This window comes from Halichoeres trimaculatus, unplaced genomic scaffold, assembly GCF_033239565.1.
Source record: "Halichoeres trimaculatus isolate MK-OKI-2021-1 unplaced genomic scaffold, fHalTri1.1 fHalTri1_scaffold_20, whole genome shotgun sequence".
Lineage (NCBI taxonomy): Eukaryota > Metazoa > Chordata > Actinopteri > Labriformes > Labridae > Halichoeres > Halichoeres trimaculatus.
The window spans coordinates 13,869,772-13,894,991 of NW_027437198.1; the positions used below are offsets into that span (position 1 = coordinate 13,869,772).

Below are 25,220 nucleotides of genomic sequence, written 5' to 3' on the forward strand. Positions count from 1 at the left end.
CAGAAAATGTCAACTTTTGCGGTTGTTTGTGGTCATGACCAATGAGTTACAAAAATCCTTTTATAATCTTTGATCATCAATGTGTCGAGTACACTGAAAATAAATTTGAACACTCTGGGACTATTTTGGCCAAATAAGTACCCTATAAATCGTCAAAATCCAACATTTAGCTCTAATCTAAAGACTTTCTGTTTGGAATTCACTATTGTTGAAAGCGACTAGGGCTGCAGCTATCGAATATTTTAGGATTCAAGTATTCTCCTGAAAATCCCATCGATTAATCAAGTAATCGGATAAAATACGTTTTTGTTTAGTTAAAGAGCAGTTATTTTTCAATGAAAATGTTTCTCTTTAAGAAATAGACTTTTCTGATACAGCATGTCAATAAGAGCACTTGCTTTGGTAGCTCCAAAATTTGTAAACACACTTTGACACATTTTTTGTGCCTTGTACATCTCATCAAATGCTGCGGACCCAAATGGCACCAGTTTCGTAGAATGACCCATTAGTCTCCAAACTCCAGAAAAGAAGCTAGATTTGTTGCTAGTTGCAATTTTGTATAAGAGGTAGCTTGAGGGGTCTGAAAACTCTCTTAATATGGCTTCAGCTCTATTTGAAATACCACTCTTTGATCTTTTTTAAAATTAAACGATTCCTCGAGGCAGAAAAAAATTACTCGAGTATTTTTTTTAATCGAGTACCTCGAATCATTCGAGGAATCGTTTCAGCTCTAAAAGAGACTCCTATGTATATTGAAGATTCGTATTATTGTATGAATGAGTGAGTGTTGTATTTCATGTGAACAGTATTGCACTTATGTCCATGACAAATTTCCCTTTGGGGACAATTAAGGTCATCTCATCTCATCTCATCATATCCTATCCTATCCTATCCTATCCTATCCTAAAAAAAATAGGCTTGTAGCTTCACGAAGCTGGAGAAGCTGTGTTTTCTTATTTACGGGACACTGTGGAGCATGTACGTAAACACTGGCATCATACATTTTTTTGCCCTGAGTGAATTTACAACAAAATCTTCTGAGTTTTTTGAGCATGTCGGTGGCACACTACGTGGAGAAAGAGGGCACTGAAGATGAAGAATAACAATTTTTCTGGTTTCAATAGGGTCTCCTTCCTGAGGTCAAGCTCAGGCGAAAAGATTTGCCAGTGAGGTAAGAAAAATGTGTTTGTCAAGTTTCTTAAAACTAGAATAATGTCTTAACACAAAAAAAGACCTTACCCTTACCCATTTGGCAGGTTATTTTTCCTTGTTACATGCAGGTCAGACCTCATTTTTGTCTTTAAATAACTTGAAAACAGATATTTTTCTGGACTGGTCAAGCGAATGTGGCTCGCATTAAGTCTGAAAAGACATTTTTTTCAGAGAATGAGACGTGGACACTTAATTAGATTTCAGTTTTTTGTAGTGGTAAAAAAAAGTCTGCCATTGAGGTTAGAAAAAAGAAAAACCAGATAAAACCAGATAACAGCGTGTTTGTGAATTCATATCAAACCCCTGAATCTCATGGCTCATTTGAGGTTTTAAAGCGAGACCACACTCACCAAGTTTTTTAGCAAACACAGGCATGAGGGATGGGAGCAGGGTGAACAGAGACGACAGGATGGAGTAAAAGCTCTGCAGGATCTGGGCTTTGGGTGCAGGCTCACTCATTCTCTATAGATACACACACACACACAGGAAACTTTTCTGTGATTGATTTCAAATGAAAGAAACTCCAGAAAAATGTGACAGCAGTTATGATCAATCTGCTTGGAGGATGCTGTGTACATGAAACTAAAGATGACAGCACTCCGCTCGCTAATTTAGTCATTTCAAGGTTCCACACGGAGCACGCTAATCATTGTGACATTCTCCTTCGAATCAGGAGCGACTAATTAAGGGATCATTTTCAGAAATGTCTGGTTACAAATGTGTGTGTGGCAGATAAGGAGATAATGAATAAGAGGTCTGTGTGTGTGCGTGTGTGAACGCCTCTGCCTCTCACAATGACGGTTGGTATCCAGACGGAGTCGCAGCAGCGCAGCAGACTCTGACACAGAGCGTCCAGTGTGTCCTGAGCATGGCTGAGTTTGGATGGAGCTGTGAACGTGTTCTCCTTCAGGATGGGCTCTGAGACACACTCCTCACACAATCTGGATTAGACACATACATGTGTAAATCACTTCCTACAAGAATAAGAGACGTGTATGCAGAGGATCTGTGCGAATAACTTAAAAAATGCAATGAGGAGGATCTGTTTTAATTGCACTGCCACTCCACCTTGTGGCCTGGAGTCTCTGCAAACTGTCGTAAATTACTTTTAGTGAGGCGTCTGTTTGTTTTGGAATTAAATGGAGATCTGATCAAAATAACTTTTCTTTGATCAAGACTTTTTACATGATACAACACGCCGACGTATCCGTAGGCTAACGTTACAACAACCAAACACTGTCAGTTTGTAAGTAGTTCAGCAGCCGTTTATTTTTAGCACAGTTGGCAGCCCGGTGCTCTAAGAAATGTCTGTAACATGTCACGTTAGTGAATTCTGGTTAGCTATGTCCTGTCAGCCATCTACCAAGCAGAGCTAACATAACCTCACACTTCATTTTATTGGTAGACTCTCAAGTTGAACAGACCACTGCAGAATAACTGCTGACTGTGGGTTGAAATAAACGTTATCATTAGTAGCTTAGCCCCTGTGTTATAGAGTGTGTTACAGCCCGAGCTAAAGGCTAATTAGCCTTTAGCTCGGGCTGTATCTCTCTCTCTTTTAGGTTTCTTCTGCTCTTCTGTCTTTTTTCTGTCTGACATTTAAGCTGCATTTCCACCAAGCAGACCGGGTCAGTTCAGTACGGTTTGGCACAGTTTGGAACAGTTTAGCCTGAATTGTTTGCGTGTCCACAGCAAACTGTGCCCTCTTGTGGAGGGCGGTGTGTAAGCTGGATGCTGCAAGCCCCAGCTGTTAAACAATAGCCTGATGCCATAGCAGCCCGACACAGATTACCCCGCCAATAAATCCAACAAAGAAAAAACGCAACACAGTAAACAAAGAGCATAGATGAAAGACATGCAGCATTTCATCCTCTCTGTGATTGTCATGTAGCTCTTTGATACAAAGTGCAATCAAGTTTTGTTTCAGAGAAGTCTGTGTGCCGCCAGGAGAAATGCAGCCGCTGTCAGGGTAAGTGACAATTCCTTTAACCAATCAACAGTCTGCAGTGTGTAGCTCCACCTTCCGAGAGCGGATCGGTTCGGTCTGGCACCCATACGAAAGGGTCCCAAAAAAATAGGCCAGCTCGTCCCTGTTTTTGGGGATCTGTCCCGGGATAAGTAAGTGGAAACGCGACAAAATGCGCACCATACAGAGACAAACCAAACCGGTCTGCTTGGTGGAAATGCGGCTTTAGGCTCCTGTGTCCACCATCGCTACTTAATCAATTACAGAAATCGTTTTCAGCAGAGAAATACACAGATCTCTGTGTTTTATCTCTTCTCTCTACTAAACTTCGTCAGTTGGCGTGGTGTTGGCATAGAGACCTAGATGTGTCGTAAATCAATTCGGTCCTGGTCTACACGAGCTGGAAGCTAAGAAGTAGCATTTAAAATAACCTGTAACCATCAATATTGGTAATGATAATCTCATTTTAAAGTGTGAATTACGACCAAGTATATATCTAGAAGGGAGACTTTTTCAAGATCACTTTCAAACTCCTCACAGCCTCTTCAACAATCCCCTTAAAATACAGACTCTATTTACATATCTGGCAGTAATCATGTTTTGGCAAATTACAAATTCACACTTAAAGTATAAAAGTGTATCACAAACTGGACTTTAACTGAACCTGAACTCTTCGTCAGCACAAACTGTGAGAGCTGCAGTTTAATCACTTTCAAACTCTTCCAGTGATCCCATTTCTCTCTCTGAACCACACACTGACCTGCAGGCGGCCTGAAAGCAGACCAAGGCCTGGAGCAGAAACCTCTCTGACCTGGAAGCCTGGCTGCTGGAGTCTGATCTCCTCAGACTCTTCATCTGTTAGGAAGCAGACAGAGAAGGAGAAAAGTAGAATGACAGAGCAAATCAGAAAAGCAGAATCTGATTACATCACATTTTAAGTAAGCGAGTCGGGCCATGTTTGGAAAGTCAGGCAGCAGATATGCTAAAGCTGAAATAAAGATCCAATCCTCTGAGCTTAAGATGAAGCAGATGAATCCTGATTTCAGTCTGAGACAAAAGGCGGCGTGAGGAAAAGAATAACAAGCTAAGAGGCAGACATTGAGTCCTTCATGAAAGAATGACTTCCCCTTAATCTGACAACCCTGTCACATTCATACTGAGAGACACGCTGCCAGAGAGAATCAAAGGGGGATTTGTCAATGTTTATACGATGGCACTGATAACCACATAAACCCTCTGAGATTTAAGAGACAAAGCCTCAGACAGACTGCTCTCCATACTACACCAACGCCTCCAATTCTGAGTTCTACATTTTAGAGTCGGAGATAAGTGGAGCTGACTCACAGAGCTGCGATGATGAGCAGGATGAGGCGGGGTCAGCTCTGAGAATCTGAGAGTGATGGCCTCTATCAGCTCCTCTATCTGCCTGTACTGGACTGGAAGGGACTGGTGGTTCAGTCTGGTGGAGTCAGAGAAACAGGGGTGAGTCTGAAGCAAAAAGGAGTGTGTCTATGACTTATGTTCACAGACACAGGATTCTTACTTTAATGTGTAATAAATACTCTCATTCAGCGTTTAGTAAGAGTGACTGGAGGAATACCTGACTTCAGAGTCTTCTTCATTTTCACAAATATATCCACATATGATTTTATCTGCACAGCTGCTCTTTACATGGTATAATAAGCACTATCTGTGCATATTTGTGGTTACCTGAGCAGGGCTGAGGCAGCGCTGGCAGCCTGCGTAACCACCAGCATGCAGGAGGACGACACACCAGCTACAACAGCCTCTGAAACTGCCCCAAAGCCGTCACCGCCAGGGAACAGACGCACGCTTGGAGGCTGCCTGTACACAGTGCAGAGGAAGCATGAAAAGAGTGTAAAACATGGAGGTCGTTTCAGTGATGTCACACACTGGCTGTGGACAACAGTCCTCATAATGGATGAGACTAAACCCTCCGAAAATGAAAAACAGCTGAAGCACGCTCACAGTTCAGCCACCCAATCATGTATCGCTCTGGACTTTGATATGATCAAAAAGGATTAGTTGTAGTGAAAACACTAAATCTGCTGTAAAGGTATATTTGATAAAGCCCGCCTCCTCCTCCAAAAATGTTTTCTGTCATTATAACTAGTTTTATAATTGATTTACAGCTCTGTTGACCAATGAGGGAGTGGTGTAGAGTTGACAAAAGTAGAGTGAAGTAGACTAGAGGAGGAACAGGGAGAGTAAATGTAACAAACACTAACTCACTGAACTTTCATAACCATGAGTGTATGCTTCAATCCAGATAAAGCGATGAGTTAAATGTTTTGGTTAGTTAAAGGGGTGCAGCCTCCTCCTCCTGCTTGGCTTTATGTCTCTTACAGGAAGAGGTGGAGACCAAGGGCTCTAAGTTCATAGACCAGGCGCAAGCGCATGCGCTCCTGCCCTGCGCCGACCTTCGCCGCGTGGACAGGGTGTGACCAGCGCACTTTGCAAGTTTCCTGCAGTGCCAAGAGAGGTGCAGTCAAGGCGCAGGGAGGCACAGAGGAGCGTGTCCACGCCTCCCTTCGCGCAAATGGCAGAGAGGGAGGAGAAAAGCCATGGGTTTAACACATGCACTGTCTTCACCAATCAAATGAGCGCCTCTCCTCGCCTTTAAATGCCCTGTGGCCGAGGTGCAGCATCTGATTGGTCTGAGTGATCCCCAGCACCGCAGAAACAGTGCTGGTAGCGGAGACGATCAGAGCCGCTGTGCCTGCAGCAGGAGAATGGACAGTGGGGCTCATCAGAGGACACGAAGCGCGTCACCGTGTGGGCCAGCTCCCGGGACAGATTTAATCTGTTCCTTTGTCATTAATAGGAGAACAACATTAAGAGACAGTTACACAGCTGGCTTATCCATTCAGAATACTTTTGATCCACCTGCACTCCTGGTTTGTCATCCCCAAATAGCAGAACCTCTCTCAGTGTCTCCGCCTCATCCTCCTTACAATAATGTACCCCATCTTTTTAGATCACATTAAAAATAAAGACTAAAACAGAGAAATATGGGAAATCGCGGATAAATCCTGAGTGACACACATTTATTTTGTCTCTTTTTTCTTCGTCTTTTCTCTCCCTCTCTTCTTTGAATTTAATGAAATGAGAGAAGCCAGATATATACTCTGTATCAGATGTTAAGGCTGTTTATTGTTTAATTGTAAGATGTGCATCAAACTTCCAGCTGCCGTCAGGTTAACTTTCTGTTATGACAAACGGCTTTAATCTGACATCAGATGTGACGGGAAAGTTAATAAAGATACAAATGTATATGCTGGTTCAGACGGTTACATTTAATAGCGATTGCTGTGGTTGTTTATTGCATTAAAATTTGCCTGACACTCTGGAAACCTGCCTCTGAGGCTTTGTTGACATGTGCGTACATGTGCGCCTGTCACCAAATTGCAGCTGCGGAGGGTGCGCTCCGCTTTGCGCAGAGGATAGACTAGATTGGAGCTGGCGAACTTTCAGCGCACTTTCTGCACTGTTTTGGGCACAAAATTGTCACTGCGCCAACATTAATCTGCTGACGCCTCCCCCTGGCACGCCGTCACACCTATCTCTGTGCAGATGGGCTACCAAATTGTCAAATTGGCAGCGCATGGCGGTGCGGCGCACAAAATTAACACTGCCGCGCCACGAAATTACAGTCCCAAGGGTAACAGTAGAAATGAAGTCTATGCAGAAGTGCAAAAAGTTGCTGTTCACTGAGAATCCACTTGAGGCTGGCTGCAGAAAGACCAGAAGTTATGTACACACTCAGCCATAAAAACTGACTTTTACAGCATTAAAAAACATATTTACAGCCTGGTTCAAACAACGGCTGGGGTCTAAAATGCTGATTTCACTATCAGCACACACTGAACGGTGAGTGAATTTTGTTCTAACTCCAGGACTGCAAAGTTATTAGGATTGTTTGATTGTCCAATTAGAGACACAGCTCAGGTCACGTTGTAGCTTTTTGAAAGAAAACTCACAGCTGGCGTCATATCAAATGTGGCTGCATCCACGTATTGGCTTCATTTCACGGTCTCAGGAACAGACGGGTGACGTAGCAGAGGCTACATCCATGTTTTATGCAGTCTAAGGTGGAGACATATTTGTCTTTTTTGTGCAGACAATGATTTATATACAACATGAAGCACTAACTTAAAGCAAACATGATGAAATATCCAGACGGTTAAAAGGTTACAGCACTTTGGATTTCAAAGATAGCTCGATGCAAACTGCCAAGTCTGAGGCTTTTTGCTGATGTTGGTTTTTGACAAAGATGTCAGTAAAAGGCCCGACAGCTGGCAGTCTGTCTTTGCCTGATCTATCTATCATCCTTTGGCTGGCTGTGCCAACACCAGCAGTGACTGTTTGCTGAGTTGCAATGAACCCATCCTCCCACAGTCTCAGTCACCTCCACACACACACTTATTCTCTCTGCTCCAGGCGGGGACACATAATGAACAAACAGTGATGACCTACTGGTGTTACAAGGATCACTCCAGAGTGTGTGTGTCCTGTCTCTGACGCAGCACTTTAACAAGCTGTGGTCAGGATAACTGTTGCCAAAACACCAGTTGTATAGAGCATCCTAAATAACACTTGCATGCACACAAAGGTGTAATCCAATGAACACACACACACACAAACACACCCATAGTGGTGTTTAAGTATGCATGCAACACACACACACACAAAAACACAAAATTCACTCACTCACGTTTATCCACTGAGGAGTTTAAGCCAAACCTTGGGAGACTCTGACAGACACACACACTCTTGTACCCATGCATACACACTGAGCTTGATCAGCACTTTAAGGCCTCTGCTCAAGCTACTTTTTTACAGTCTCCCTCAGCGTAAAGGACAAATTCCCCTCGCCTCCTCAGACTTCTTATCCCCTGTATCATTGCTATGCGACGAGTGGAACATTCCATTAAAATCATGTCAACCTTGCAGAAATATGACAGTGTTTTACCAGCTTGTGATAAATTCTCTCCTGCGAGCCAGCAGACAGTTAATTCAAATATAATTAACTTCCCTGTGCAGCATATTTAACATGTTTTAGAGGAGGTCGGCTGAGCGTGTCTGTGTGGAGGAAACCGTACAAGCTGTTCAGATTCAGCACGTTCAGGGCTGTTTAAATCATGAGCTTCACAGTTGGTTCTACTGATATTGACATACTTAAGCTGGACGGATACACCTTTGACTGAAAAAGACATGTTGCAGTGATATTATTACTTTATCAAACATCCAAAGAACACAGCTTCTAGAAAGATATGCTTCATCTGAGAATATTCTCCAACTTATTTTAAAGGGGACATATCATGCTGAGCCGTGATTTAATACTTACATATAAAATAATAAAGTTGAAAACAAGACCATACACCCCCTGAATTTTCAAAAAATGAGATATTGTATTTTTTCTGATATTCTAGAACGAGATTTGATGCCTCTGAAAATAGGTCATTGACATTTGGCTTCGAGATTTCGACCGTCGTGACGACACAAGGATCCTCTCTTTCTATTGGAGTAATCTGATAAAGCAGCTCCTCCTCTGTGAAGTCAGTTAGTCACACAACCGCCACCGAGGGATACACCCACCAAGAGCCCAGTATAAATAAAGCTACCTACTAGCGCTGGCTAACTTGACTGAGTGCTAACATAGTGACGAACTGACGGTAGAGGCGATCTTTAGACTACACTTTCAGCATGATGGATAAATCAGACAGAGAAAAGTGAAGGAGCAGGATGGAGCCCTGTTATACAAATAGTTTATTGGTGAAGTCTGCCTATATTTCCATGTATAAACTATACATGTTACAGTACCGGTTTGACTCACCACACTGAAGCGTCCTCAGATGATCTGTGTCCAGGTGGATTTTCTTCCTCCTGAGCTGCAGAACTGTCCGGGTCTGACTCGGGGTCCAATACAAAAGGACGTATCCTACACTCTGCCGTTTTATTAGTGCTATTAATGCCTTACGGTGAAGTTTTGGCAAACAGCAAACTTGCTCGGTCTGCTCCATTCAATGTGGCGATTTTGTAAATACTGCCATGCTGCAAAAACCGCCCCCTGGCTCTGCCCCCTTCGCCCCTCTGATAGAACTGACCAATCAGAGCACAAAGGGCTGTGACATTGGGAGGTTACTGGAGGTCATTCTGGAAACGGAGCGTTTCAATGAGATCTTCAGAATGGCCTAAAATGAGGATATTGAGAACGCTATTGTGGGGCAATAAAGGAACTAAATGACTTGTACTTAGGGCCGAAATGCTTTACAGGCATCCTAGTCTGGCATAGCGAAAAGGAGAAACAAGCATGATATGTCCCCTTTAAGTTTTTCCTGCAGCAGAAGTATCATAATCAGAGAGTTTAGAGCCTCTAAAAACAAAAGTTCAGCGGGATTTTCTGCATGCTATCTGATCCAACCTTTACCGTATCAAGGTGAAAGAAAGGTTGCATTTGCAAGTAATCAAGCAGAGCCCCTCTGACGATAATATCATCACGGCGAGCAGCTGCAGCTAACTGAGCTGCCTAATTAACACATAACAATATTTATTTGCTGCAGCTGTTTTTACCCTCTTGTGAGGTAAAAGTGCTCTCTTGAAAGTGTAGGGGAGCTGAGGTGTGGTGACATAATCTGTAGTCAGAGAGCAAAGATGCTTAAAGCGTGAATTTTCAGGGGAGCAATAAGTCCAGTGCAGCAGGATAATTTTGGCTTTGGGACAAATAAAGAGTCACAGATCAGTCCTACCTCTCCAGTATCTGAGTGAGGAGCAGCAGACCTTGTTTGGGTACTTCCATGTTGGTGAGCCGCAGAGCTTCCTTCAGACTGCGAACGAGAGACTCGATACCTGACAAACACAAACATTTACTGTGTCAAAACTCTTCCATCAGCAGTGCACAGAACCAGGCGGCAGACTTCCTGCACGCAGAGTTTCTCTGATTCTGCACAGCACCAGTATTATGAGACTGCTTTGACTGTCAGATACACTGCAGGCTACAGCAGCTCCTCGCTGGAAAATAAGTGACATGCTCATAGATGTGAAGCACAAACACACACACACACTCACAGCTCATCCATGCATGCCAAACAAACAGTGACAGTGGTACACATTTCTAATTTACTGCTACACTGACTCTGCTGTAATGATCCTACAGTTAAAGTGAAGCAGAGTACGAACTGACTGACGTGCAGAAAGGTTACAGCAGATACCCTGAGTGATGGCAAATTAAGATTTTATTTTCAGAGTGATTTCTTTGAGATGCAATTAAAGAGCTGCAGGATTTTTGAAGCCACAAACAGCAGGAGCTCGTGTGTGTCCCTGGTGCATGTTGGAGCTCTCTCACCGTACACAGAGTGACACTGAGAGAAGAAGAGAGGGTCTTCAGTCAGCAACAGCAGACAGCTGTAGACAGACCACAGCAGCCCCTCATTACTGCTGCTAGCCAGACGGTCAAACAGGAACTCTACGGGAAGAAAGTGAAAAAAAAGAGTGAGGAGGAAAAGCAGAGACTGAACTCTGAATTCACTGAAATCCTCTTCTGTCTTATCTCTGCACGTCTTTTAAAACAGAGTGTGATGTTTTTGAGCAGGTTTAGTTTTGTTTTCTTCTTGCTGCTGGATTTAATAATCTGATTTGTCTGGAGTCCCTGTGGTGTTTGAGACATTAACATAAAAGAAAAGCATACTGAGAGAAACCAGCACACAAAGAGGAATAACAATAACACCATAAACAAAGCTGAGCCGTCAAATAATACAGCAGACGAGACACAACCCTGTGTTTGTGTGATGGTGGGTTCACATCACCTGGTGTGTCGGCCTTGATGAAGGGGGCGCTGTACTGACTGGGAGCATGAACCAGGACGGATGCGATGCACTTGGCACTGGTCGTCTGTAAGGTCTCATCACCACTCAGCAGCAGCTAATAACACAGTTTGATGGATCTGTTAGACTTCGCTGATCACAGGGGATTGTGGAAAGTCATGCCACTGCCTTCTAATGTCATGTATCTTTAATGAATCTTTTGCATGGATGCTTCACTTCTCAGATGACCCTTTCTTGGAGGTCTGGGAACCTTAATGAGTAAATACGAGCCCTACATTAAGAAAAGTGATACTGAATTGTTTGTAAAGAGTAAAACAATCTGCGTACAGTCATTAAAGTCTACATTCTTTCCTGTGTTTAGATTGCGTGTGTCTGCGTGTCATACTCATGTTTGTTTCTACATCAGCAGCACTTGAGTTATTTTCTCTTTGGTCTCCAGAGGCCTCTGCAGTTTACTGCAGCTCTGAATAATTGAAAACAGTCACTTTATTTTCCAGAGGACGTAAAAACAACATTTTAACTTTGTTTTGGAAAATGATTTAGTTTGGGGTGATTATAAAGCTAAGAGTTTGATTTCATAACCCTCTTTAACACACACACACTGAGGATCCACTGAACCACTGACGTCATACACTGAGCTTTCTGTGAGTCATAACTGAGAAAATCTAACCAGATATAATCTACGCATTGATTTCCCAGACATGAAGCACAAATATTTGTCCAGGGTAAACCCTGCCTGAGTCCCTATTCAAAGGCACATTAATCCAGGATCAGAGCTGCTTGTTATTATTGTGGTGAGTGCCAGAATGTGGTCTTGGGGCTGGGAGCAGGATGTTTTGACAGAGACCTTTTTCAGAATGAGAGGCAGAGGGCAATGGTCGGGGGACTGTTGCTCTTGGTTTTGGCTGAGGGTTTGGCTGTTGTTGCTGTGGACGATCTGGTTCTCACTGCCCATGACCTGATTGCTGGAGCTGGTCATCAGGACTGAGACAGCCTCTCGCAGCTGAACCAGCAGCGACAGCAGGCCTGGCAGATGAAAAGAAAGACGTACAGATTATGGAGAACAACTTTCGACACATGCATAAAACTAAAGCACAAATGCTGACATATGAACCACAGATACTTCCTGGTTTAAACAAGTATAAAAACAGAAGACTGGTTAGGCACACTGGTTTAACAGCGCACAACATGCAACACCCAAATTCTACTAGATCCATATCAGCTCCATCACAGAGAAGTTTCAGTTATGGCTCCTGTGTTGTATTTCCCTGGCTTCGCTCTTCTGTTTTCCATCTCCATGTCAGCTCAGGCAGGTTGGACAGCGCAACTTCTACCATTGCTGGAGCTATTACGCATCAATCATCATGGAGCAAATCGAACAAGAAATGAAGTCAGACATTGAAGAAACATTAAAACATCTGGTTGATTTTCAGGATAAAACACTCCACGATGATGCCACATGTTTCTCAGACCCAGAGTCAACAGGTAGGAGGAGTTTAGAGGACATAAAGACAACATGAGGCTCATCATTGAAGCAAGAAGTGCCTAACTTCAACTGTCCTGTGACCTGGCTCGATGCAGCGCTCTGAAAACACAGACTGTGGGGGTGACAGAGGAAAGAGGATGGAGCCAAACTGCAACAGAGTGTTTGGCGTGAGGCCACAGTCCTCGTCTCAAGTCAGTCTGACTCCTGGGTAAAATCCTGAAGAGAAAACTTGAAAACTTAATTGATTGGATTCATTAAATGGAATCCAACCCAACAGGTGTTAATTTACTGCCTAGAGGAGCACAAGGGAACGTATGTCAGAGCAATCAGCAGTTATTGAATTAACACCTTAAAGTTGGTCAGCGTCTTTAGCAAACATCACAAACATAACACAAAAAACTGTTTCTTTAAAGGGGACATATCGTGCTGATCCGTGATTTAATACTTACATATAAAATAAGAAAGTTGAAAACAAGACCTTTCACCCCCTGAATTTTCAAAAAATGAGATATTGTATTTTTTCTGATATCCTTGAACGAGATTTGATGCCTCTGAAAATAGGTCATTGACATTTGGCTTTGAGATTTTGACCTTCATGACGACACGAGGATCCTTTCTTTTTGTTGGAGTAATCTGATAAAGCAGCTCCTCCTCTGTGATGTCAGTTAGTCACACAACCGCCACCGAGGGATATACCCACCAAGAGCCAGGTATAAATAAAGCTCCCTACTAGCTCTGGCTAACTTGACTGAGTGCTAACATCGTGAGGAACCAACGGTAGAGGCGATCTTTAGACTACACTTTCAGCATGATGGATAAAACAGAGAAAAGTGAAGGAGCAGGATGGAGCCCTGTTATAGAAATAGTTTATTGGTGAAGTCTGCCGATATTTCCACGTATAAACTATACATGTTACAGTACCGGTTTGACTCACCACACTGAAGCGTCCTCAGATGATCTGTGTCCAGGTGGATTTTCTTCCTCCTGAGCTGCAGAACCGTCCAGGTCTGACTCGGGGTCCAATACAAAAGGTCGATCCTACACTCTGCCATTTTATTAGTGCTATCAATGCCTTACGGTGAAGTTTTGGCAAACAGCAAACTCGCTCTGTCTGCCCCATCCAATATGGCCGGTTTTGTAAATACTGCCATGCTGCAAAAACCGCCCCCTGGCTCTACCCCCTCCGCCCCTCTGATAGAACTGACCAATCAGAGCACAAAGGGCTGTGACGTTGTGAGGTTACTGGAGGTCATTCTGGAAACGGAGCGTTTCAACGAGATCTTCAGAATGGCCTAAAATGAGGATATTGAGAACGCTATTGTGGGGCAATGAAGGAACTAAATGACTTGTACTGAGGGCTGAAATGCTTTACAGGCATCCTAGTCTGGCATAGCGAAAAGGAGAAACAAGCATGATATGTCCCCTTTAATATAAAAAAAATTGCATTTCTTTTTTCATTACTTGTGGGAAACATTGAGCACATTCACATTTTGACGAAGAGAGAAATCACACAAGCCTTACAAAAAGCAGATGGCTTAAATATTAAACATACATGTAGACACATTAACAGTGAGGTCTGCAGCAAAACCCAAACAAGTGTCACAGACATGCACAGAGTTACCAATATCCCAAATCATACTGTGAACAAGTGAGAGCCAAAACTGTTCTGTAACAAGCTGTTAAATATTGCCCGGCTGCATGCTTTGTCTCTCCTTTTTAGCCTTCTGGAAACAAAATATCAAACAATAAAACAAAGAGACCATTTTAAACATCAGAGAGAGTTAAATTACTATTCATGGGACGCCTGGAGATCAGTACAGAAAAAGAAATCTTGTGTGTTCAGTGACGAGCAAGACAAAAAGCAGATCCACAGGATATAAACACATATGTGCTCTATATAAACAGTGAGACATCGCCCCATGTCCTGATGAGTGTACGTCCCTCCTCTTGTTAGCGCTAGGACTGACTCCTTCTCACGTTAAATATGAAACTTTTCATGTCGCTGTTCAAAGGTCAGCTGGTGGCTGCTGGTGTTTTCCTGCTCTTTCTTAGTTTCATATTACGTCTGTTTTCATGCTAACTGTTGACAGCATCTCTGAGACTCCTGTCTGTGAAAAGACTCTGATGTCACATCCTGAAAGTCTTCACTCTATTTCCTTCCTCAGGCACTTTAAAAAGTGAGTGTTTCTTACATGACCATAAAATCATAATCACCACTCCCTCAGACTGGCAGTGAAGTCGACGCCAATGGCTCAGCTTAAATTTTCATCTATTTTTTACAACATCCCCCTCTTATCTTAACTCACAAATTGTATTTTCAGGCTTTCAGTCAGAGCTGAGCTGAGGACACTGAACTCATCTCAACAACTTCAAACCTTTTGATGATCGCAACTCAATCACATTCAGTCGATGTGGTGCATGATGGATCTTAATGAGGACAGTTATTTTTCCCAGTTTTCATCCAGGCACTTAATGATGCTCCAACTATACTTTCCTACATTCCCGTTTAGAGACAGAAAGTTTCTACAGAGGGAAAAACAGGGTCACAAAACTCTGCAAACAAACCAACAACTAAACTTTCAGTTTGACTTTCAAGCTCCTGTGAGAAACTCATCGTGATCTGGATTCATTTTGATATGTTTAGTGTTTGTGATGTCTGTTTTCCCTGGCTGTGGCTGTTTTTCCATGTGTGCTTCCTCGTGCTCCTTTCAATGTCATGATGTCTCTATTCGAATGAACTTTGACGATCTCTTAATCCTTCAAAATAAACAGAAATTAAGAGGTAACCTGTGATGGCTCACCTGTGCAGTTACTGATGAGCTGAGGGGAGCTGGCTTTGGTTAAGGTCTGCAGCAGCAGGATGCAAACTCTGTCTCTGATGGCAGAGGGCACAGACTGAGCTGAGGAGCCTCCGGCGGCCCTGAAGAGTCTGAGCCACACAAACAGGACTGAGGCCTTCAGCGCTTCATCTGGATACAGCAAGGCGGAGCACAGGTGATCCAGCAATGGGGCTGGTGGACAGAGACAAGGGATTAGGGATGGGCAATGATTTTTGAGTATTGGAATAGTTGTTAGCATCAAAAAAATCAAATACTTCATTTGAAGATTGCTTTTCTAAAATGCCCAATGACTTTCAAAATAAAACTAACCGTGTCCAAACTAGAGCTGAAACGATTCTTCTAATGATTCGAGGTACTCAATTACAAAAATTACTCAAGTAATTTTCTCCGCCTTGAGGAATAGTTTAATTTTTAAAAAGATCAAAGAGTGGTATTTCAAATAGAGCTGAGGCCATATTAAGAGAGTTTTCAGACCCCTCAAGCTACCTCTTATACAAAATAGCAACTAGCAACAAATCTAGCTTCTTTTCTGGAGTTTGGAGACTAATGGGTCATTCTACGAAACAGGTGCCATTTGGGTCTGCAACATTTGATGACATGTACAAGGCACAAAAAATGTGTCAAAGTGTGTTTACAGATTTTGGAGCTACCAAAGCAAGTGCTCTTATTGACATGCTGTATCAGGAAATTCTTTTTCTTAAAGAGAAAAATTTTCATTAGAAAAATAACTGCTCTTTAACAAAACAAAAATATATTTCATCCATTACTCGATTAATCGATGGGATTTTCAGTAGAATACTCGAATACTAAAATATTCGATAGCTGCAGCCCTAGTCCAAACCAGATCATATTTAACTTGACCACAGCAACAAACTGACATAATGAATGGAACCAGACCAGAAGTGAACAGGCTGGAGGATTTACAGCCAAAATAAGAACAAGGAGACGTTCAAATACAGATCGGGAAGTGCAGGAACTCCCTTGAAAAAGTAAATGAAAATGAGGTGCAATGGAAACTCTACAAAGTTAGTCTAGAACATCACAAGTCGTCAACAACTGCACAGCCATGTGAGAGTGAGACATGCAGTAGAAAGTCAGCGCTGTCTGTTGATCAACAGTCAGTGGTAGGCTTCATCACCCAAGAAGTAGGTTTGATGATCCACGTGCAGAGCCTAACAGCCCTCTCCCTCTTTGTCAAAGTGTAATGTTGGGGCAGGTATGTGTGTGGGGGGCTGATCTTTAAATAATTTTCAAATAGTTATGAGCAAATATCAAATAGCTCTTTTGCTTGAAATTAGAGCCTGACCGATTAATCGGGCCGATTATGCCTGTCACCAATTAATCAACATCGGCCAAAATGTAGCCAATAATACAAATTTTTGCTCCACAGAGATTCTGTTGCTCCTGCTCCTGTGTGTCTGTGTGTTGGGCTGCACACTGCCCGAGTTCCAGCCCCCTCCGTCCACCATTATCTAATGTAAGACTATAGAATAACGTTTTAACGTCGTGTTAGTTGCTTTTTTGTGAGATGAACAGAGATAAATGCTACTGTTAACTCATACGTCCACCATTATCTAATGTAAGACTATAAAACGGCATTTTAACGTCGTGTAAGTTGCTTATTGTGTGTTTTCATTTTTTATTTTTTTTATACTTACTGTGTTTCAATTTTGACTTATTTATTTAAGGTGTTTACAGTTTGACTTCTTTATTTATTATTGTGTTTACAGCTTGTTCTTATTTATCATTGGTTTACACTACAGATCTTATGTTGACAGTTGTGTAATTTAAGTTCCTTATTTTAATTTAATAGTGTTCTGTCTTTGTCTTGAATCATATGGGTATTATAATAATTTGTGATTATAAACAGTATATATTCTGTGTATATCAATGAATTTATTATATATATCAGCCGATATATCGGATATCGGCCGGAATATTGGATATCAGCTTTTTTTTACCCCAGTATCGGTATCGGCATCGGCCCCAAAAATCCCATATCGGTCGGGCTCTACTTGAAATGCCCATCCCTACAGGGAACAGGTGAAAAAACACAGAAATAAACCGAGAATGTAGACAGTTTAAAGGAAAAGGCTGAAAAATGGAGACTCTTTGGGAAACTCTGGACCGACACAAAGATACGCAGGAACAGAAAGGCTTACATTTGGTGAGAGAAGTTCAAATGAACATACAACGCCACTCAAGGGAGTTGACAGAACAATGGAGACCAAACTGCTGAGAACAAAGTGTGTTTGTGAGTCTCACCTTAAAAACCACTACAGCTATGAAAGAAAAAGGTTGAGCAACACTGGAGAGAAAGTTGCAATGATGATGAAAGGATTGAAGACGCGCTACTGGGGAGAAAGAGCGCTAAAATGGCATGTGGGGGAGAGAGAAAGAGTGCAAAAAGGTGGCTTTAAAAATCCACAGGGCAGGGAGAAGAGTCTCTTTGGTGCTCAGCAGAAGGAAGCTGAGAGCCCCAGATTCTCTGCCTGACAGAGGGAGCATTTAGAGTCACAGGAAGAAGAAAAACATCAGAAAAAAGAGAAACTCGAGTAGAGTGTGGTGATGAAAAAGACAAGAACAAAAAGGAAAAGGGGGGACTTACTGAATGGAAGGAAGGGAGCTGGAGGGTGAAGAGAGTAGAACTCTGACTCTGTCTGAGAGCTTCAAACTGGGTGTAATAATCAAATTAAATTATCTGAAGTAAGAGTGACTCATTCCCCGTTTTACAGCTCTTTCAGGCTTTGATATCTTCAGACCATTTTTCCTCTTCATAAAGTCAAACACTCAAAGAAGTGACAAAGAGGATAACTTCATGTGCCAAGAAGAAAAGCGTCCAAAGCAACATTTAAAGGCTGATGAATATTAGCAAAAGGTCACACTTGTGCAGAGAACTGTTTTTAACTGCGCACAACAAATAAAAACAGATTGACAATAACACACCTCACAATTTTATTCATAATAGAAGAGTACAAAACATCCCTCAAAGGTAAGACAAGGGATTAACATCATCACGCTTCCACAATGAGGCATGAAGCTGTGACGCACATAAAGTCAGAGAGGATGGATCTGTTTTAAACTACAATACTGAAACTTGGCCCCTGGGACACAATCAGTGTAATGTACAAAACAGGATGTCAATATTTGTCCCTCCCCTTAGTGACATGCTGTAAATCTAACCACAATAAACTTTGCTAGCATGGGAAAAGGCCATAAACCCAGCTTTTTCAACCAGCCGTCCCAAAATAGAGTCACCCTCAATATCGTAACAAATGCTTTAATTTAGACATGATCAACTTATTTCAGTGTGGTGTTTGAAGACTGGAGTCCAAATGATGTAAGCTCAGACAGACAGCGACATAGAGGAGGAAGTAAAGAAGAAGTAAGGGAGCTAGTTCAGAAACAGAAACAAAAATGGTGTTTGAGTGTGAAGCTGGAGCTGGAAGTAGAAAGAGGAAGAAAGAATCTGCGACTTAGGAAGAAAGAGACAGAGAGAGAGATGACAAAGTATGAGAGCGGAGCCTGAGCCCAGCTGCTCTGTGAAGCAGATCAAAACCCATGTGAGCCAGGAGAGGCTCCCAGACATGTTTGATTAAACCAAAATATATGAGGCGTCCAAGATGAGAGCGGAGCTTAAAAGAGAAAGAGAGTGAAGAGAGGAGAGGGGAGGAGGGAGATAAGAGCGGGGAGTTAAAGGATGGCTGGAAAATGAAAGCCTTACTGTTTTTTAACAACCACATTTCATGAAGCACACAAACACAAAGACCAAGGCACAAGAACTGAAACAAAAAGATTAAACATTTCCTTTTTCTGTGAGAAATAAAGGTTCATGTTTTCCTTCCTTGTTTATTGTTTCAATTCCACGCAGTGACGCCTTTGCACTCTCTGCCACTCTTTGTTCATCCTCTGATCTGCTCTCTACACAATGTTTTCACTCCCTCCTTGAGCCGGATATCAAAATAAAATCTGTTTTTCGACAAACTGAAGTATCACCAAAAACAAAACACATTCCCTGATTTGTTTCTCTCAGAAGTCTTGAATGAAATAGAAAATACGAGCCCAGCAAGTTTGAAGATATTTGATCATTCCCTGATTTTTAATCTCTTATCAGCTCTGACTCTGAGAAATATGACCTCTTTTATTCTTTTATCCTTCTTTGTTACTGTCTCCGTCTGTCCACTTTCCTCTCTCCTTATCTGAAACGCTCCATCCTCTCCGCTCCCGCGTTTCATCTATTTCCGCTCCTCTCAGGGAATTCGGACACCAGCAATAACTAAGTGAAAGAGAGGGAGCGAAGCCAGAAGGATGCAGAGTTTTGGGAAAAACGGAAAGAGGGTGATTCAGTGAGAAAGTCATGCAGCAGACAGTGAGTCAGAGAGAGGGAGTAATTTGTGTTTGGTGCTCTGGGCTCTTGTTGTCATTGCCATGCTGTTGTAGTTAGTCCAAACAGCCCCACAGAGGCACGTTGAGTGACAGGCTGCAGACAGGCACGCACAGTCAATAGAGGCAGCCCGCATCTTCAGTCAGCATCACAACAACCTGCCTCTACCTGTGTCTGCTCGGGGAGCTTAAACTCACGGGAATACATGAGGGCTGGACCAACACCGCTCCAAACATAACTATAACTCCTGCCTGTTTGGCTTCAGGCTCACACTCACTCTCCCCTGCAAAGACACACACTCAGCCATGACACAAACACACACTTACAGCTGATTAACACTGCCCATTAAACACAGAGGTGTAATGTTCTGAGCGCAGACATCACACAGGTGGTTGTAGCAGAGATTTAAACAGCTTCATGAGGGAGGGGTAGTGAGGTGTATTACCGCTCTGCCTGCACAGCTGTAAACACAAAGATAGATATAAATATACGGAGCACTTCATGGAGAGGGGTTGGATGAACATGTATTTGTTACTTCTGCAGTTTATTTTCTTATTTTCAGAAAGCAGCTGTGGTTTGGGCCATGCAGATAGAATTTAAAGTGTGGCCAAAGCACAGTTATCTCAATGAAGCTGAAGCGTATTTGAAAGGTCATAACAGCTAGAGAGATTGGATTGAGAAAGTTCAGTGGAGAGGATATCAGAAATACAGTTTTCTCATATCTCAGAGTCAGGAGAGGAACAGGGTACAGCACGAGGAGAATAATTCAAAACTGGAAACAGAAAAACTGCAGCCATGCATTATGGATGCTGCCGAAAAGGTCAAAATGGGCTGTGGTGATTAAGTTACAGAATCTGTCCACCATAAATAAAACATGTCACATTTTAAGTTGTAGATATTTGGGGAAACATTTAACTTAAGATTATAGTGTCATCTTCAGGCATTACTTTAATCCTTGATTAAAGTGATACTCTGGGATGGAACAAGTTGGGTCCTATCACAAGGTTTAGGGCAGAAATTACCCCTACAGCAGTGTTTTTGTACAGCAGAAGCCCAGAGCGCTCACACCAAACACCCCCTCCCTGCTCCTCTGCCGGTTTCCTCTGCACTCAGACGGGGCCATATTTTACTTGACCAAAAACACAAATAAACGGACTCCCACCAAAAAAATCCGATATCGGTCTGCATTCACGCTTTATTTAGAGAATTTTCAGCGCGTTACTTCCACACAAAAACACCGCTAAATAAGGCTCTAGTTGTCTGATACACGAAGCGGCGAGCGCCTCGTAGCCAACTGTGGCTCTGCAGCGGAGGTAGCGCCATTTTACAACACGATGAGAACTAGAACCTTATGTAGCGGTGTTTTTGTGTGAAAGTAACAGGCAAAAAATTCTCTGAATAAAGATTGAATGCAGACCGATACCAGATTTTTTCAGTGGAAGTCCGTTTATTTGTGTTTTTGGTCAAGTAAAAATTGGCCTCGTCTGAGTGCAGAGGAAACCGGCGGAGGAGCAGGGAGGGGGTGTTTGGTGCGAGCGCCCTGGGCTTCTGCTGCACAAAATCACTGTTGTAGGGGTAATTTCTGCCCTAAACCTTGTGATAGGACCCAACTTGTTCCATCCCAGAGTATCACTTTAAGGCACGTATGAATAATGTTAACTGTAAAATCCAGTAACACGCAGTATAAGACACTATCTGTTTATAAAGGCTCCTCTCAACTCATCAACAACTGCACCGGTCAGAGAAACCACCTGTTAAATTTCTGTTTATCTTTGATAATTTATATTTGGATGGGTAAATAAAAGGAATCAACGCCATTAGTGGAGACTTTTACATTTCTGCTTAGACATTCATCATTTGATTCTGTATCTTTTAAGTGTCTTACCATAATGAGTGACCAGTATATGTGCCAGATTGGGGATGGCTTCCATTAAACTCCCCAAGAACTTGAAAATGGGCAGGAAACTGTTCATACGGAGCTGGTCACTGAGCTGCATGGAGATTGCACAACATGAAAATCAATAACAGGAGATAAAACCAGTGAAAAGGAGATTTATTTCTTAGTGTTAGCAGCAGCACATAGTTTTAAGTGCTTCATTATGTTTGTTATATAAAAACTCATGTACAACAAAAATATGGTCAGTGTCTAAAAATAAAACCCTTCCATTTTACCAAAAGTACTGTTGTGTTGTTTAGGGACAAAGCACAACTGTGACACTTGATTTTTGATGTCTTTTTTCCTCAAACTTTTCTAACTTACCTTTTCTCTGCCCCTCTTAAACATTAAGCTACAACATGAGCCTGTAATTTACGCACTTTTCAGCTCAGAAACAAACTCCAGGATGCATCAGACAGCTTTATCATGAACAGATGGTTGCTTTAAATACATTTCCTTTGAATATTTCCAATCAGGCGCCATTCTACTAACATAAATGCGACCTGTCTGCACCTCCATATGGAGCAAAACCTCTGTCATCATCAGTATAGAAGATTTACTCTCTTCCATCTGGCTGCTGATTGAGGCTTTTCCAGGACTGCCTCTCTCAGAGGTGACACAACAGAAGCAAAAAAAAAAAGGCACACTATCTGTGTACTAAACATCCCTGGGAGGCTGTGTTGTTAGTTACACAAGTGCTGTTAAATGTTTCAGTGTGTGTGAGGAGCATGTTTCTGAGCCTGTGTGTATAAACCAGCAGGTGTTTCTCAGTAGGTCTGTAAGCGTGTGCCTCACCTTTATGTGAATCTGGTCCAAAACAAAGTGATGTGACTGCTCGCTCTGGAGCTCTAGGAGCAGCTGCACCAGCACTGACAGACACAAAAACATGATATGCACACACACACACACACACACACACACACACACACACACACACACACACACACACACACACACACACACACACACACACACACACACACACACACACACACACACACACACACACACACACACCGCAGACAAAGTACAGGATATCATGCATTAGAAAAACAACAAAGTTATAAAGAAAGAAAACAGAAGATGAATGTTTCTCACAGACTGATACTCAATGGGCTTTTTTAGCTTTAAGAATTTAAGAGTATGTGTTCTTAACCAACATAATACTGGATTTCACAGTCGTAATTATCGCGGTATCAATAATTTTGACAGTTTTATTTATAATACTGGTTGTTATTGCTGATGTTTCTTCATTTGTGTCGCCTCTCCCCACACATGCATTACCACTGCATTATTTATGGGACCAAAATGAGTCTCAAAGTTTGTTAATCACACATTCTTTTTGCAATCAGCAGGAGCCGTGTCACATTTTAAGCACTCCACTAACTATTACAGCAAAGTGGTCCCTGAGGCAGATTCAGACAGCTTCCATAAAATCACTCTGTCATTTGCACTTAGCAAAACATGTCTGCATTTCAAAACAGTTAGCTTCAGCACAAAAAATAGACTGCAGGAAAATGTGTTTTTTCACTTAGAGGCAAAGGTTATGAGGACACTGAGAAATACCTGCAAGCGACAGACTGAACTTATCAAAAAATGTGGACAGGTAGTGTCCTGCAAGGCACTGGAACAAGGTCAGAATGTTTCTTTTAACAAGGGTACAAGGCATCGATGTACAATCCCATCAGTAACCAGCAGTGACCATTGTCACAGGCACAAAGAGAGCAGGTGTCTTTGATGAACAGAGTGACTCACAACCTTTTATTTAGGGTATCTCTACAAAGACTGCACTGCAACAACTACAGAGAAGTTAGCTCCTGTGCAAGTGTGAGTGGAAAATGAGCGAAATGTCTGTGTTTGTGTATGTACTCCGACATAAACACAAAATTACCCAGACTACAAACAGGCATCTCCTCACCTTGCTCAACCTTTTCCAGGGTGGCTGGGTCCTCCACAGAACGAAGCATCCCTGGAGACAGAGCAGCAAAGACAGGCTGGATTTTCAACGCAGACTTCAAAAACCTGCCAGTCCAGAGGTCGAATAACAAAAATAAAGATTTATACAACTAACATTTTAACAGCACAAAGGTACAAACTACGTTAAGAAGCCCTACACAGAAGAGGACTTGGCTGGCTGAACAAAATATCACCAACTAGGACAGGGGTCTTCCACCTGTGGCTCTGGAGCCTCACGCAGCTCTTTGACCCATTTGCAGTGGCTCTTTGTAGCTTTAAAAATATCATTAAAATAAAAGTCTTTTAATATTTACAGACTTACAGAGGTTATTTTTGATAATGAAACAGAATACAGAGTAAAAACATAATATAATTTTTTTACTAAAAATGCATCACCTCTTGAAACAAAGCTTTTAATTTTTTGTGATGTTTTTTGCATTTTTTTTATTTTTTTTATTTCAACTTTTCGACATTTTTGCAAATTAAGAAAAAAAGTTCCATATTTTTTTGAAGATTTAGCAAATTTTTGATTTTTTTTTTAATAAAAATCCTTTTTTTTGCTATTTTAAAAAGTTTTTACAATTTTTGGAAACTAAGCAAAATTTAGAAATTGCATTATTTAGGCTTTTTTTTGCAAATTTATGACATTTCAGCATTTTTTATGAATTTTGCACAATTTTAAATTACATTTTTTTATTTTGCTAATTTTTGATTTTTTTTTTCAATTTCCAACTCGTTGAAATTTCATACATTTTGCAAATTTATAAAATCTATGACTCTACAAATCTTTTTTTTTTTAATTTGCAAATTTATTAAAAATAAAAAAAACTAAGAAATCACGTGCAAATTTATAAACACAAATACTTCTTGTTTAGATAATTATTCACCTGATTATACACTTTTTTGTCTTAATGTAAAGATAAAGTAGATGATTTCATGCACATGAGCTGAGGAATAATGGTTCTTTGGAAAGTAAAGGTTGCAGACCCCTGAACTAGGAGCTCTTACAGCATGGAAAAGAATACACACAATTTCATATATATATATATATATATATATATATATATATATATATATATATATATATATATATATATATATTCGTGGTTCAAGTCTTGTCCTCCTCAGGCTTCTCTTTTATCTCTATTTTCTTTAGCCTTTTTTAACCTATTTTTTTTTACAACGTTCATTATTATTATCATTACATTATGACCCACCAAAAAACCTGAAAAACTATTCATGCCTCACATGGCAAAAAGGTAAAGTCCTGATTGATCTGAACCTCCCCCTGAATCGGATGCTACATGTGTCCCTGTTCCTCACCCAGTAGAGAGGCTGTGAAATGCAGACAGACTCTGTGGTCCTGCTGGAGGAGCGCTCTCAAACCCCCTGGGTAACACCGCAGCACCCCGCTGATAGCAGACAGGACGAACGACTTCCTCACAGACTGAAAAACAGAGACAAGGGAGAAGTTATAAAGAGGGCGCCTGTGCTTCAAGGGAAATTAATAGGTTCATGTATTTTCCATTAATTTTGTCCTCAGAGTTACCTGCAGGGCCGAGAGCCGCTTAGAAATACAATCAAGCAAAATGAGGG

General features: G+C 41.7%; 1 protein-coding gene across 1 annotated transcript in view; it reads right to left on the minus strand.

The window, feature by feature from the left end:
• The window catches only part of mei1 (meiotic double-stranded break formation protein 1), a 79,179-nt gene that overhangs the window by 40,244 nt on the left and 13,715 nt on the right, over positions 1 to 25,220 (minus strand). The window contains exons 7-20 of the mRNA XM_074696025.1: positions 24,948 to 25,071; positions 23,587 to 23,637; positions 22,464 to 22,537; positions 21,618 to 21,723; positions 15,310 to 15,519; positions 11,870 to 12,048; positions 11,005 to 11,119; positions 10,545 to 10,664; positions 9,949 to 10,048; positions 4,889 to 5,023; positions 4,523 to 4,637; positions 3,939 to 4,033; positions 2,006 to 2,153; positions 1,563 to 1,674 (exon numbers count right to left, since the gene is read on the minus strand). Of these exons, the coding sequence (XP_074552126.1) occupies positions 1,563 to 1,674; positions 2,006 to 2,153; positions 3,939 to 4,033; positions 4,523 to 4,637; positions 4,889 to 5,023; positions 9,949 to 10,048; positions 10,545 to 10,664; positions 11,005 to 11,119; positions 11,870 to 12,048; positions 15,310 to 15,519; positions 21,618 to 21,723; positions 22,464 to 22,537; positions 23,587 to 23,637; positions 24,948 to 25,071 (1,684 nt within the window). The remainder of the gene's footprint in view (positions 1 to 1,562; positions 1,675 to 2,005; positions 2,154 to 3,938; positions 4,034 to 4,522; positions 4,638 to 4,888; positions 5,024 to 9,948; positions 10,049 to 10,544; positions 10,665 to 11,004; positions 11,120 to 11,869; positions 12,049 to 15,309; positions 15,520 to 21,617; positions 21,724 to 22,463; positions 22,538 to 23,586; positions 23,638 to 24,947; positions 25,072 to 25,220) is intronic.